The following is a 16,120-nucleotide window of genomic DNA, read 5'->3' as shown; positions in this document are numbered from 1 at the left end:
TCTTGCTTCCACTTAGTCCCCTCCATAGGCATGAGTATTGTCCGAGTTAGGTTAGCACTACACTCTACGAGGGCCAACAGTGGTTGCTACTTTTTTCTCCCTTAGTGACTCGAACCAAACCTTGTGGTTAAATGTGTAGGGGTTCTACCACTAGAACAATCCTCACTCGTCTATGATTGTTTTGATACACCAAACTTGCATTACTACAAGTTTCACTGCTGCATTTTATGAGAAAAGCACTCTATTTACAAATTTCTTGTAAAAGTCAACAATTCAGATAAAGATCCAATATACATTCATTGTTCAAGCAATTCAGAAAAAGATCCAATATACATTCATTGTTCAAGCAATTTGATTCTTCAGTGCCATATTTGCAGTGAAAAGGGAAAATCCAACCTTTGTACATCTCCAAGCTAGTAGTATCAAAGTTGTGAAGGGTCTCCATTACAAACTTGGAATGGACTTGGCTCGAATAAACTGCTTGAGCATAGCTTTCTCCTCATCAATGCGCTTTTTCTCCTCTGGATCTTTTGGTTTAAGTTTTCTCTTCTCTTCCAATATCCACTTCATTAGTTCTCGTTGTTGATCTTCTGGTATTGGTTCATGAACAATAGCAGGCTGCACAAGAACTGGAACAGTTGCTTGCTTCTCAGCAACTGTTGATGAAACTGAACTGCTAGGAACATCTGACACTTCTCCTGCCTCAGTTCCCACATCTTTCTTTTTGTTCATGAAAATATAAGCTACATAAATTACACGGAAAAGCATAAGTCGATGTATGATGAATGTAAAAGCAAGATGAGTTATTGAATGAGAATTGGAAAGACACAAAAGCACAGTTCCAAATGATGTAGAGAATGCAAGAGTAACGAAAGAGTACAGGTTGAATTATCTTCTCATCAGAATCAGACATCTCTCTATGCTCATTACATGTACATAATAAGTGCTCGCTACTTCTCCGTTAGAATCATCTCTTAACAGCACATGTTTTTGCTAAAGAAATGTAGTGAGAACAATAAATCCACATGCAGTAAAGCAAAATACAGAATAAAAACTGTCCACCACTTGGAGTATGGTTAAACATATTATGATTTCTTTATATCGAAACTGAATATGTTTAGATACAAGAAATATAGATCAACTGATTAAGACATATGGTGCACAAGGACTATCAGTCACTAGATAAGATCTCAATAGAAGGCTATCCAGTTATGTACATTTCCAACTTGAATAGAATCACCAAGTGAAATGCACCATGAAGTAAAAGTGCATACAAGATTCCATTCTTTCTTCTTTTTAAAGTAGAATTTGGCTTTGCTTAGAGAAATTATCAATCAAAGCTCAGACTTTCTCATTTTGCTAGACCATACAAAACTGAATCGCAAGATTTCACCAGACTTCCTCAATTTTTCTTTCAGTAATGGGAAGTGAAGTGTAAACTAGGCCGGAGGAATAAAAAATACAGACTAGAGAGTGGACTCACTAGTTTATATAAATGTCAATTCTATTAGAGTATTTATTTATGCAACTATCAGACAACAATCAAATTTTAGAGCAAGCAACACTACGGACACCGCAAACAACCAAAACACAGCAAACTTTACATGTCAAAACATTGTCAGTGCCGCGAGAACCCCATTTAAGTTCTGTTGAAAATATAATTAAGTAAATAAAAATGTGCTCTCTCTGATAGCTTAGGCTTTTAGATGAGATGGTAGCACACTTTAACATGATATCAGAGTACTGGGATCGAGTTTTTGTCATTAATCGGAGAACTCATGCACTATAATACAATGCATCTGCCCCCAAGGCCTAGCTCAAGTGGCAAAAGGTGGAGGATTTGTGGCTTAGGTCGCAGGTTGAAGCCCCACACCATACAAAGCGAAGCCTGGTATTTAAGTGGAGAAGGGTAGAGGGGCGGGCACATTATCCACCGAGTTTAGAAGGCTATGATTGGTCCAAAGGGCGGGTCACAGACAATTTCTTGGCTATCAAAAAAAATAATACAATGCATCTACTAAAAATATTTAATACTCTACATTCAAATAAGGACTAGCCTCATCCCATATTTAGAAGGAAAAAAGCTACGGAGAAATTAGCTAGGAGAAGACATTTATATTACAAAATTCAAGGGGTGAAAAAAGGATCAAGTTCTCTTGGTTTGCATTTTATTGAACTTTCTCCCATCTCTCTCTTTTCTCAAGTGTTTTTTGGCCTCGTAGTGCATCGTTTTCATTCCAAACTACTTTGCAATGTCAAATTCGACAGTGACTAGTGAATGGATATTTGAACCACCGTATACAAGAGAAAACCAAACCTTTTTTGAGTTATAATTTGAGAAGTGTACTCTTGTTCTAACTTTTCTTATCAATACCTTTTTCAGCCCCTATCAGCTACGAGCAAGTGTAGTATCTATTCCAATCATCTTAATATATTTCTTGTCTTTTTTTTCTAAATAAGAGCTACGATCAAAGAAATCGTAAAACTGTATACTTGACTTGTTGAGCATTATACAAAGCTTACAATATCATTTTCCTTATACGAGCTACTATCTCCAAAACAACTCAATATATTCATCCAATAAAGTGATGAACCAATACAGTAGGCATTACTCCACTTCAGAGACCAACTGATGTGAGGTTCTGTTGAATTTTCAATAACCATTTGTTTTAGATTAAACAGAATCTTACATTAGTGGAATCAAAACAAAATTAAACTTATAACCAGAAGGGATCTAGTATTTGTTGAGCAGGTATAGTATTTAGCAGCACCAACTAACCTCAGTTTTAACCAAATGTATAGTTGAAAAATTTTGTCTCACAAAATGGTACTCCTTTCATCCGTTTTTACTTGTCCAGTATACTAAAATTACATTCACTTTTACTTTGACATTTGAAAAACATATTTAACCGTCAGTATTAATTACTTGCTTATTCTCCAAATCATCCCAAAACCTAAAACTAAACAGTAATTACATGCGAAGTTCAAAGTGGACGCCTCTACACCAATTGACCGATCTATCCAGATTATAACAAAGGATCTACAAAACTGCAGTCATAATCGGTACTAGATAGTTAAAGAGCAAGCAAATAGGCAGAGATTGAATACAAGTTAAGGAGTGAGGGAAGAACCTCCAACAGACAAATTGACAGCCAAGAACATAGGAAAAATGAACTTGTTACGGCGGAGAAAAGATTCCTTGGGCGGAGGTGGCGGCGCCGCCGCACTACCCACCGGCGTTGATGTTGACGTTGACGCCATGGATGATGAGAAAGAAGTTGTTGATTTTGCCTCAACTGCGCTGTAATACAACTAAACACGAATTAAAAGTATGTTGCTTCTTCTGACAAAGTTAAATAATTATTCCCTCCATTTCATTTTTAGTTAGCACATGTCCTTGTTGATTGGGTATTTTCCTTAAAGACAATATTTAATTAATTATATTTTAAATTCGACTCTTGGTACTTTCCCCATTTCAATTTTTGAAATTGTTTAGAGATAATATTTTTTACTAGTTTTCAAATATATAAATTTTGTTTCATGAGACTTAATAATTCTAAGTCAAAACTAAGAATCACTTTTGAAATTCAAATTAAACGAAAGGAATTATTTAATGATAAGAATAGCATTGGAAGAAAATAGAAAATAATAAATTTCTCTTTATTTTTAAAAATATTTTTAATATAAAGACATTGAGGGAGTAGTTGAAATGAGAATACTTCTATATTATTAGCATTTGGGGACATGGATGAGGCATGAGTTTATTGGTAAACTTTCTGTGGAATATTTATGTCAAATTATCCTTAATGAGTAGCGAATAAAATGTAACAAGGTTTAATCANCTCTCCCAGATCTCGCCTCTCTCACTTTATACAAAAATGTAAATGTATAAAATGCGTGAAAATTGTATATGTACATATATTTTCGTTCCCCTCTTTCCCTTCTCCCAGATCTCGCTCGCCACTCTCCTAGATCTCGCTCGCTCACTCGCCTCTCTCACTTTATACAATTGATCTTTTCGTATATGTATACCAAAGCAGATTATACAACTACTTTCTTTTGTATATGTATAGCGAAATATACATATTTATGTTTGCTATGGAGTGCAATTATGCAAACTTTGCTATAGCATACAAATATGAATTTTGTGTTTGCTATATGTGAAAGTTGCTCTTTAATTAATTATTATATTTTAAAATTTTAAATTTGACTTTTAGTACTTTCAATTTCTGAAATATTTTAAATTGTTTAAAGATAATAATTTTTACGTAGTTTTTAAATATATAAATTTTATTTCACAAGACTTAATAATTCTAAGTCAAAACTAAGAATCACTTTTAAAATTCAAATTATGATAAACAAATTGAAACAAAATGAATTATTTAATGATAAGAATAACATTGGAAGAAAAATAGAAAATAATAAATTTCTCTGTATTTTTAAAAATATTTTTAATATAAAGACATTGAGGGAGTAATTGAAATGGGAATAATTCTATATTATTAGCATTTGGGGACATGGATGAGGCATGAGTTTATTGGTAAACTTTCTGTGGAATATTTATGTCAAATTATCCTTAATGAGTAGCTAATAAAATGTAACAAGGTTTAATCAAGTCTTGGATGCATATATGATTTCATCTGTTATGTCAAATTACTCTACAAATGCCATCCAGTATGATTTTTGTAAAATTATTGCTTCATATCTAATATACTTTTTCTTGGTACATGCATAGTTGATTTTTCGTTAATTGACATAAAAAGTGCAATGATTTCTGTTAAATCATTCATAAATTAACATAGAAAGTGCAACGATTTCTTGCACGTTGCAACATACACACTAAATAACTACGACATTTAGTACTGCTACCTTCTACGGATGAACCAATGTGCATCGAAAATCCCGGGTATTCAAGAGGAGTTTGAGAGTAACAAGAAAAATACGACAATACAACTAAATAAAGATTGTTATCTTTTTCACCTTCTACTGAAATAATTTGAACATATTATACATGCAGAACAAATAGGGTCATGATCTCGCTGCTATAAAATGTGTATCAGATTTCCATCAGCTGGGGCAAAATTAGTAGCTTTCAAAGGAAATGCAACATTTGCCTTCGGTGGTACCCCAGTCTTTTCTAGCTCCACTGCTTATTGCCTCCATAACCCCTTCCACGGTCTCGAAACCCTCCGTGACCTAGCCATAAAAGAAAATCATTTAAGATGAAAAACACTGAGATATTTTTTGTCACTGTATAGTACTTTGCCTAGCCCATGAAGTTATTAACAGCAAAACACATCCTACTGGAAAGTCTATGATGAACCAAAAGATCAAAGTTATTTCCACACACGGTTAATAGACTAACCAGGAGGGGGAGGCGCACCACGTCCCATTTTTGCCAATTCAGGACCGACTTTCTGTCCGGCCTCCTCAAGAATGTTAACAAGATCCTTTGCAAACCTAGCATTTGCTGCAGTAAAGAATGTGTATGCTGTCCCCGAGGCACCAGCCCTTCCCGTTCTACCAATGCGATGAACATAGTCCTCCAATGATCCAGGAAAATCATAGTTGATTACAAATTTTACATCCTTCACATCTGCACCAATTCAAAAGTAAGTTGTGAAGTGCATAAAATGCTTCCTAGTAGTTAAATTGGTTATGGTGCAAGTTTACTTCTTTCTCCCAAAGACAGCGTTAACGGGCCTTCACAGATTGAAATGTACTAAGCCAACTAATTGAAGTGATAACCATTTTTCAGTACTTCAGAAGTCAGAACAATTGGACATGCTTGCCATAACTTCCTTGCACAAAAAAATTTCCTCGTCATAGTCAAGGGCGGAGCTACCCTAGGGCAAGAGGTGTCAAGCGACACCCCTTCGTTGGAAAATTATTTTGTATATATAAGTCAAAATTTGGTTTAATAAATATAAATACAAGTGTTGACACCTCTTGACACAAATTGAAGGTTTAGTGTAGTGGTTGAGGGGTTGCAAAAATTGCTTGAGGTTGTGTGTTCTATCCCTGATAGCAGTGCTTATAAATATTTACTTTATAATTTGACACCCCTTAATAAAAATCCTGGCTCCGCCACTGGTCATAGTACCCTCTTAAGAGCAGATATTAGTCATTGATCTTTGTAGCAAGCAACTATGCAAGGGTATAGCAAGCAAGATATATGGAGCATTCACAACATTTCAAGGTCGCACCCAAGAATGTGGCTTAGTGGTCAATGAAGTGTGTTGAGAACTATGAGGGCTCAAGTTCAAATCTCAACCGAGATAAAAATCAATAGGTGATTTCTTCCCATATGTCCTAGCGTTGGTGGACAAAGTTAGCTGGTACCTATTGCTAGTGGAGGAGGTAGGTATCTCGTGGAATTAGTCGAGGTGCGAGCAAGCTAGCCTGAACACCATGATTATCAAAAAACAAGAACATACCAGGTCCCAATATGAGTTATTTCTGTTTATATATTTAACTGAAATTGTCCTTGTGTCATCTACAAGATGGTACATAGAAAGAGCCTGAATATCTTCATATCTGATGGCCACAAAAACTAGAGATTGGCAATTTATGAAAATATAATTGCAACAACAGATTATAATAAAACCAATAGTCATAGACGGACGAAAAAGTATAACCATGTATAAAACCATACAGTCAGAGAGTTCAGAGGGATCAGACGCATAATAGAGCACTGATTTTAGATGAGATCGAGATTTAGAGAACCTCTAGTTAAGCCTTAGAAGATCAGTCATCCAGATTTTGTCAGGGGTTCAAGACTTCTAAGTTTGTGTAAGATTTAAAAAACCTCTGGTTTAAAAAAAAAAACCTCTAGTTTGCTTAAATTATTAAGACTGGTTTTCTAAAACCTCTACTTTTCCTGTAACTATTATTTTTCGAATGGTGTAATTTTCCTATAATTATTATCTTTGTTATCACTAAAATACATTCTTTAGTATAATGACCTAATAGAAAACACTAACAAATTAGTTTCAAAAAATAAATAGACCTAATAGAGCAGAATAGATAATAGGAACTTCTAGTTTTCCTAAAATTATTTAGTACATCTATGATTTAGACTCTAGTTTTTTAAAACCTCTAATTTTCCAATAATTACTATCTTTGTTATCACTAAAGTACATTATTTAGTATAGAAATCAATAAATCTAATACAGCAAATTAGATAATAGGATTCATACCACAGTCCCGATTAATTTGTGATTGAGGATAGTTGATAGATCGAATAATTTTTCATCTAACCTTTTACCTACATCTCTTCCCACCACATGCTTCTCAATTTTCTAAATTTGCTTTCCAATTTGCACCTCACCCTTCTATCTGGCATGTAGATTATTCAATTATGATGTTTAACACAATAAATAATTTGTTTCATCCTTCACATAATAGGATGAAAAGGTTGAACAAATTATAACCAATATTTATAGCAAGTACAACAAAGGTCATTTTAAGCTGAACCTTTAACCGGCCTGGGCTATCAATGCCTGCAAATACGTGAATTTTTTCACGCAAGTAGCAAATCAGAACTTCTTGCAATAATTTGTTATTTGTTACAACAATTCAAGCAAATCATCCCCGCCTCCACCGCCCCCAAAAAAAAAGGTTCTCCTACTTTTATTTGTATTATTCTCTTTCTGTGCAGTGTTATCAAAGGTGCACTTTAAGCACACTTAAGCCTTGAAGCAAGACTCAATATGTGTTGAGCGCTCCACTTCGCTTTATGTGCACTTCAGTGTCTTCAACAAGGTTCTAAGACAAACTTTTCCTTGCCAATGAGCCTCTTATGAAGAAGTGACACTAAAAATTGATATTTCCTTTTATAATACATTAAAAAATTGATATTTCATTTTATCATAAAAAAAATTCCAATTTCTTTGGTCATATAATTGTCATTCATGTATATAATTATTAGCCTTCGACTAAACATATATATTTGGCTTTTTTTCTCCCTTTGCGCTTTTTTTTTTTTATGACAAGGAAAACCCTCAGCCGCACCAAAAACCCTTTTGGTGTGCACAGGGTAAAAACCCCACTCCTATACAATAGCTCGCAAACCACATAGGAGAGGTAACCCGCACTAGGCAAGCCCGATGTGACAAGCTCGACCCAGAAGGCAAACCCCTTGCTTTGCTGGCAAGGGGTTTCGAACTTGAGACCTCCAACATGGAAGTCCCAAGCCCAAACCACTGGGCCACCCCGAAGGGTCCCTTTGCGCCTTTTTTCATTAAAGCCCACGCTTCATTTGCGATTTGCACTTAAAGCCCCCACGGACCTTAGAGCCTTTTTGCGCTTTTCGCCTTTGATAACACTGTTCTGTTGTGCATGTGTGCGTATTCTTTTTGAAGGTGGAGAGGCAGGGTTGGGAGGCACTTATACCAAAAGACCCAACAGGTCAATGGGGAAAATAGCTAATTTCTAAAGAAAATGAGAACTGAACATCTTTTGTTTTGGGAGCAGGAAGAATGGGAGACAAAATCTTATATTAAGATGAGCACTAAATGATTATATTATTCATAAAGAGGCCAATAGAGTTTCCTACCTAGACCTCGAGCAGCAACATCTGTAGCTGTCATTATAGGAGACTTTCCAGCTTTGAATTCTGAAAGGACCCAATCTCTTTCTGCTTGACTCTTATCACCATGAATAGAAAGTGCAGGCCACCCATCCATCCGGAGCTGCCGAGTTACTTGGTCACACCCCTTTTTGGTGTCCATGAATATTAAAATACGACTACCATCCATAATATCTTCCAGCAACTTTACTAATCTGAATTTACAAAACAGGTGTAATTCAATGGAAGAATCTACATTGTTAAAAGGTTTTGAGGCCTCGAATACTCGAATTATAAAATAAAGGGATAACACCCTACTTATTATACTTCTGGCTCTCCGAGACGATTTCCACATGCTGGCGAATAGCATGATTAGCTTTCAGGTCAGCTGAACCAATAATTACCTGAGCCATTTTTCAGAGAAGATGGTTAAAAAGAAGAGACAGATCACGTACAAACTATTAAGTCGAATAAATTAGCACATTCACTTCTCATCTTGATGACACTATAAAAGGAATAGTTGGGCCACAACATAGTGAATTAGTGATCAATGGCCTCACTTTGAATGGGCTGAGGAACTGGATCAGAACCTCAAAAGAAACTCACTTTGTATGCATTGAACAGGAATTGTCTTGCAAGCTGCTCAACTTCTTTGGGCCATGTGGCACTCCAATACAGCGTTTGACGATCTGGACGAATCTGCAAAGCCATTGAACCTTAGAACCAACACCCCCAGTATGAAGAATGTCGAAGTAGGAGGAAAGAGGTAAACAGTATTTTATTGACTCGACAAACAGGAGGTACATCTCTCTCCTATTAATGTTTTGTATTGTCCAAAATTCCAAATAAATAGAAAAAGTAACAAGAAATCTCTTTCGGACTTCTAGTACAAATTTAGTCCTGGATTAGAGAAATTGTCCATTAAACTCCAGAACTAAATGGTTGGAAGGGGAAACAAAAGCTTCTCCTGAGAGAGAGAGACCTTCATACCGACAAAGCTAGTTGTTTCAACAGATTTAAATACAAAAAGAAAGATGAATAAACACTAGAAATGATGGTAGTATTTAAATGCAGAACATCCAGCAAAATAATAGAAATTTCTAGCAATCACTTTTCGCAAATCAAACTTTTTGGTAGAAACCACACATTAACCTTACAGAGGATACAGATGCTTAAACAGCTTAAGAAATAAATTCAAAGAGAGCTTACAATTTGAGCTGAGAACAAGAATTTGATCCAATAAGAGAAGAAAGAAAACTAGCGATTCAGGGAAATAAAAGACAGAACAGCTAATGGTGTTTCATATGCAGAAGACTAAGATAAGAAGGGAAACTAAATTTTGGATCTAAAAGGAAATTACAGAAGCAAACCTGAGAAACAATTTTGCGGATCTGAGGTTCAAAACCCATGTCTAGAAAAGAAGGGAAACTCAATTTTGGATCTAACAGGTAATTACAGAAGCAAACCTGAGAAACAATTTTGCGGATCTGAGGTTCAAAACCCATGTCTAGCATGCGGTCAGCCTCATCCAGCACGAGATATGTCACTCTTCGCAGGTTTGTATGATTAGATTCTAACATATCAATCAACCTTCCAGGTGTGGCAATAACAATTTCAACACCTATCAAGTAAAAATATATTGATTAGTTCTGTTATGACATGCAAAAAAATACTACAAAACTGAGAGAAGAAGCTCTAGGATATACCCGATCCATCAACATCACGACACAGTAGTAAAGTCACGTTGAGCATATCACCACCTACCTTTCTGAAGATCACGAACTTGGGGCCCCTTTGGAACCCCACCATAAATGCAGGTATTCTTAATCCGTGATGATGCACCAAATTTAGTAGCTTCTTGTTGAATCTGAACAGCAAGTTCACGAGTTGGGGCTAACACTAAGACAATTGGACCATCTCCATGATCTTGAAAATAAGATATGAACAAAAAACAAATAGAGTTGCATCAAAAATCACACTATGCAGCAAGAAGAAAGTACTGCTCAACAAAATATGAAGATGCATATACTCGTGAGTGAATGAGCTTCTCTGCACTTATACCTAAAATGGGCTGGGCATTAACGTGCACAATTGCAGGCAACAGATAAGCAATTGTCTTCCCAGACCCTGTTTCTGCTATACCAATGAGATCACGACCCTTCAAGGCCATAGGCCAACCTTGAGCTTGAATAGGTGTAGGTTCAGTGAAGCCAGCCTTTTCAATTTCTTGCAAGACATAATCTGAAGTAGTGGACCAAGCAAACATAGAAAGAGGGAAAAAACAAAAACGAAGTGTCATTCAACCAAAAGTTTCTGACACATGTTATCAAAAATATTGATGTGTACACCACCCGTCAAAGAAAACAGGAGCCATTTGAAAATCATAATATGAAAACAATAATTAAACAGAAAAGGCAGTATGAATTGACAAGTTCTATGTTAGAAGTCAGAAACTACCCTCAGTCACTAGATTCGTACAGCTCAGTAAATCAGACACATGGATGATTCACAATGGTCATTTGGATAAATATTTGCATTTTTGCACACGTATTCAAGCTGAAACTTAACATGCATGACTTCCATTATTCATTAAGACCATCCTTCCATCTCCTATGATGTTGATTTAGTTTCACATTAATAGGCATTGGGCAATTCCGAGTATCTATAGTTGAAGCACTGCTCAAATAATAAGAGAAAATGATTGCCAGTACACTGCTACTACAATACTTCAGGCGTTCTGCATAACAGACCTTTGCACAAAGCACCTCATTAGCCCCAAACAATACCAAGTAGCACCACAGTTGAGCTCTTGGATAAATTACTCGCAATAATATTTCTGTTTGGAGAAGTGGGAGACACTGATATTCTGTTTTGGTATACTCATAATACATATTTATGCATCACAATCAGTCTAAGTTGAACATCTACAACAGGTTACACACCCTATATTCCCAATTGTGCTAGTCTTTCAAGTTCAAGGATTCTGAATTTTTTTCACACCATTATTGTATATACTCTTTTTAGATCAAAATAACACTGTATTTTATTTTTTGCTGGATGGTGGGGTTCTATAAAGGCCATTTTTCTTTAATATACCTGGAAATCCTACGTCATGAAAGGACTTTATAGGCTTGGGCACATCACGACCCTCAATAGTGATCTCCCGTCGTAGTCTATACTCTTCCACCTCACCTTCAGTCATTGCTGCTATGGATGGTGATTCAACATAGAAATTCTTCTCGAATGGAGTCAAATCATCCAAATTAACCTTCCGTGGAGACTCCTTACCCTCGGAATCTCTCCTGCTCGATGATGATGACCTATAATTTGGGCCCCCACCGAAGCCTGAATCACTGAAAATAATCCAAAACTGAACAGCTTATTCAAAGCAGTAAAACCCTAACAATAATTACAGTCACTAAAACTGTCATACAAGAAAAATATATATGAGTATAGCCATCCTCCCCCCCTCCCGCTCCCCCCCAGGACCTACAATCCAGCCTAAAATAGCTAGGCGGGGAAGGATTCAGAAATAAGGATACAACTCTCAAAGATCCTCTTCTTCTTTTTTTAAGAATGGTTTTTTTCTTAGTTTGAAAGGAGAGAAAAAAAGAGTTAATATCGATACCTAAATATTAATCTGAATTGACATGAATCTCAATGACAATGACCAGAAATTGACAATTGGTAATGTAAGTAACTATAGAATACACATAATCCCCCAGAAAAAATTCTTTTTTCAAATTGTTCATTTTGAATATTCAGTTTAAATAAGTCACATCTTGCTCAGACCAATAAACAGAGCTGAGGTTATAGTTAAAGCGCTAATAGAAACTGAAACAACTAGTTATAGTAAGCATGAATCCGCTAAATCAAAAGAAATATGTTCTTTTTACACACACACTCATATATCTTTTCCCCTAGGGGTATACTAGAAGAGACATTTCGATTAATCTACAATTAAATAAACTTCACAGGAATCATAAACCCTAACCATAATTACAGTCAATAAGATTATCATACATGAAAAGCAGAGTATGTTAATAAGTATAGTTGGAGAAGATCTAAAGCTAAATACAGTTTATTCAGAGCAGATAAAATCCTAATCACAGTTTACTATCAATAAGAACTGTCGTAAAATAGCATCTATAAGTATATTTGCATGTATAGCCGGAGATAATCCACAATTAGATACACTTTGTTCAACGCAGCTAAACCCTAAGCACAATTACAGTAATAAGAACTATCGCGTATGAATATGTTAAGAGTAGCCGGAGTTTGAATAATTAGGGTTTTTACCTGCGACGGTCACGGTAAGAGCCAGGGTCAGCCGGACGGCTGTCGTAGCGACTCATATTCCGGCAAACTCGTCGGAGGTATTTGACTAGAGTATCTTACGGGAAGCTTCCAGAAGAAAATGGTGGTTTTCTTTGCCAAAGAAGAAGTAGTAATGCTGGATATGAAAATGCTTTCGCCGCCGACTGTTTTCGTGGGTTTTATTTTGATCCTTACTAATTGACAATACATTCAACTTGGTCCCTTCTAGTTTTACATTTATCTTGATTTTAGCCTTAATGTTTCAAACTGAACCTAAGAGGTCCCTTGGCCACTACCTCTTGACCTAATAATTTTGATCATATTTTGAGTAGGGTGTAACACCTCGGACTTTGAAAGAGTTAAATAGAGGTTCGTACAAGTCATTCATCAGTTTTTAGTTTAAGGTCAACTTCAAACGATCATATCTTTTAGCACATAAAGCATGAGTTATCAAATCGAAGGTTTTTGAGTTCTCTTTTCAACGCCGTCAAGTTTGCTTAATTTTGAGCTCGGAGTAAAAAAGATATGCATATTTCAAAATGTGGATAATTAGTTAGAGTATACAAATAACTTTAATGATCCATATAAATCCATATACAATAAAACCTCACTAAATTAATACTCGATTAATTAATAATCTCTCCAACATCATATTTTCCTCCGGTCCCAACTTGGGCCAATGAAAAAAATCACCTATTTCGATAAGATAATATATTTTCAGAAGAACCCGATATAAATAATGGTCTCATTAATATTATAAATTACTAATTCTCTAAAATTACAAATATATCTAAGACAATTTAGTGAAATATGATTCTATTGTGTTCCTTAATGTTAAAATTTAAATCTAGTTGAAGCTTATCTCTAATTTTTCTTATTGCATCCAAAAGTTTCGATGTTATCTTTTCGAATTGCACCATAAAATTGTGAAGAGTTCTAAATGCGATAAATGTTTCCTTACACATAACTAGTTTCAAAGGTATTGTATCATCTTCAACATTATCATCAACATCGTTTTCAAATGGTATCCACAATTTCTTATAAGATCTGGACCTCTAAACATGTATAATTTACACCCATCTAACAAGTTATTAACGTTCATTTTATTGCGATTACTGAGATTATTAATCATGACCTCAAGTTTATGAATGATGTTTTCACGAGTGGGTTCATTCAAATTCTCTGAGATTTCATTCTGGAACTAATTTTGCGGTGTCGAAATACTTTTTAAATTAATAAATATTAATTTATTGATTAAATAATATCTCTACAAAATAATAATATTTCATGGTCCACCTAATTAATTTAGTGAGGTTTTACTGTAATATTAACTCAAAACATTTAGCTAGACAAAGTGCACTCCCAACTAAATTTCTTTATCTTAAACAAAGTTAATTGACCAACAGTTCACTTGATAATTAGTGTTATCCTTACTGAAACGTTAATCATCAAAAAATAAATTTATGTCACGACCAGGGGTACCCCTAGATGTAGCATGGCGTATAGAACCCCGAAGGACTTCATACAAGCCACTTAGTTCTCATAACATAAGCAATAGAACAATAAGAGTAAAACACATTTCGAGTCTAAAAAGTTATGTTTATGGCAGTTGTTGTACGTCCTAGATTTGACTCTAATGGAGTTGAGTTGTTTTCGGGGAAAATATGAATTTTTCCATTTGTAGTTAAGGAACTAGCCAAGCGGAATAGCAAAAATCGAACAGCAGGAACTATCGAAACAAAATTAATTTTATTTGTGACTAAAGATATCACAAGAGCTTGTTTGATAGAGAAAGTTCTTCCAACCATTCGATCAAAATTGCCAGCTTCAACGTCAAGTGCACCCATTTTCATCCAACAAGATAATGCAAGACCACATATTGGTGTTAATGATTTGGAATTCATGGAAGCCACTCAACGGGATGGATTTGATATTAAGTTATGGTTTCAACCCCCTAATAGTCCTGATCTTAACGTTTTGGACGTTGGATTTTTTAGAGCAATTCAATCTCTTCAATATCAAAATGCTCCTTCAAATGTTGATGAGTTAGTGGAGGTTGTTGAAAGACCCTTCAATGAAATGAAAGCAGAACAACTCAATCATGTATTTTTAACTTTACAATGTTGTAATATGAATGAGGTGATGAAACATAGGGGTGACAATAACTACAAAGTGCCTCATATGAACAAAGAAAGACTAGAAAGAGAAGGGATCTCTCGCTTCAAGTTAGTTGTGATGTTGATACTGTTAATCAAGCTTTAGCTCTACTTCAACAGTGATGAGATTACAAGTATTAAAACAACTTGTGTTTTTGTACATTTTGATGTTTATATTAGAACATTGCAAATTTAATTTAATTTTTGAATAGTTTAATGTTTATGTTAAAATCTTGCAATGTGTAATTTACTTTTGGAATAGTTTAAAATTTTTACTGGGACGTTGTAAATTCAACATGTTGAAGTAAAATTGTCATTTTGGTAAATGTAAGAAAATTTTATTTCTTGGAGTTTATATTTGAAAATTTTCATTTTTTTTTTATTGTGAATCTTAACTAAAAGGTTTTTTAAGTGAGGACAATTTTTTATTCTACATACTTTAATTTTTTAAAATAAAAATAAAATTACACTTACGTTTTGTAACTTCACAATTCTATCAATAGTGTAAAAGAAAGAAAGAATATTATAAAGTGGTGAAAAGAAAAAGAAGGATATGACAAAGTATTGAAAAAAGTGTTTAAAGTACTGATGTCTGTCAGAAAAAAAGAGAAAAGTCCTTGTACTTTACTGCATTTTATTGACTTTTTCTTAAAATTAAAAGAGTGCAACTATTGAAATAATGAGAAAAGAGGGTAAAATAGGGATAATGTCATTAAATATTTACCAAATCGGAAAATATATTTGGCACAACAACTTTTTGGCACGAAATGACACAAGCAGTAAATTTTAGGGTAATGCCATAATTTTGCAAAAATGGAAAGGGTGATAGGGTATATTCATTTTTTTATTGTACCCAAAGTACCCTCTAAAGTAAAACTACTAAAAGAAAAGTCTTAAACCACTAGATAGTGTCAAGAAATTACACTGCCCAAAAATTTTTCCTTCCCAATAAAAAGCACTGCCCAAGAAGCATTTATTTATATTCACTCTCTTTCTTCCAAATTTTTATCTTTCATTGTTGTTTATTCTTCCATTCTTCTTCCTTTTTAGTATCACTTGTTTTTAGGGGGGGGGGGGG

The 16,120-nt window shown here is 34.8% G+C and overlaps 3 protein-coding genes across 5 annotated transcripts in view; 1 reads left to right on the top strand and 2 right to left on the bottom strand.

Annotated features, from left to right (window-relative positions):
* The window catches only part of LOC125862484 (beta-galactosidase), a 299,954-nt gene that overhangs the window by 255,132 nt on the left and 28,702 nt on the right, over positions 1-16,120 (top strand). The window lies entirely within an intron of this gene.
* Positions 224-3,354, bottom strand: LOC125862497 (uncharacterized). Its single transcript, XM_049542585.1, has 2 exons — positions 3,132-3,354; positions 224-743 (listed from the first exon to the last, which is right to left on the bottom strand). Exons 1-2 carry the CDS (start codon positions 3,259-3,261, stop codon positions 445-447), a joined length of 429 nt encoding a protein of 142 aa, XP_049398542.1. The 5' UTR covers positions 3,262-3,354; the 3' UTR covers positions 224-444.
* Positions 4,925-13,039, bottom strand: LOC125862486 (DEAD-box ATP-dependent RNA helicase 20). Of its 3 annotated transcripts, none has more exons than XM_049542573.1 (10): positions 12,869-13,039; positions 11,666-11,922; positions 10,631-10,810; positions 10,334-10,495; positions 9,940-10,190; positions 9,176-9,268; positions 8,888-8,973; positions 8,558-8,784; positions 5,366-5,596; positions 4,925-5,196 (listed from the first exon to the last, which is right to left on the bottom strand). In XM_049542573.1, exons 1-10 carry the CDS (start codon positions 12,922-12,924, stop codon positions 5,138-5,140), a joined length of 1,602 nt encoding a protein of 533 aa, XP_049398530.1. In that variant the 5' UTR covers positions 12,925-13,039; the 3' UTR covers positions 4,925-5,137. The 3 variants fall into 3 exon arrangements, with proteins under 3 accessions (XP_049398530.1, XP_049398531.1, XP_049398532.1); XM_049542574.1 differs by having other exon boundaries at positions 10,036-10,190; XM_049542575.1 differs by lacking the exons at positions 11,666-11,922; positions 12,869-13,039 and adding an exon at positions 11,027-11,148.

Source organism: Solanum stenotomum, chromosome 4 (assembly GCF_019186545.1).
Source record: "Solanum stenotomum isolate F172 chromosome 4, ASM1918654v1, whole genome shotgun sequence".
Taxonomy (NCBI): Eukaryota; Viridiplantae; Streptophyta; class Magnoliopsida; order Solanales; family Solanaceae; genus Solanum; species Solanum stenotomum.
This window is presented reverse-complemented; position numbering and strand designations above follow the sequence as displayed.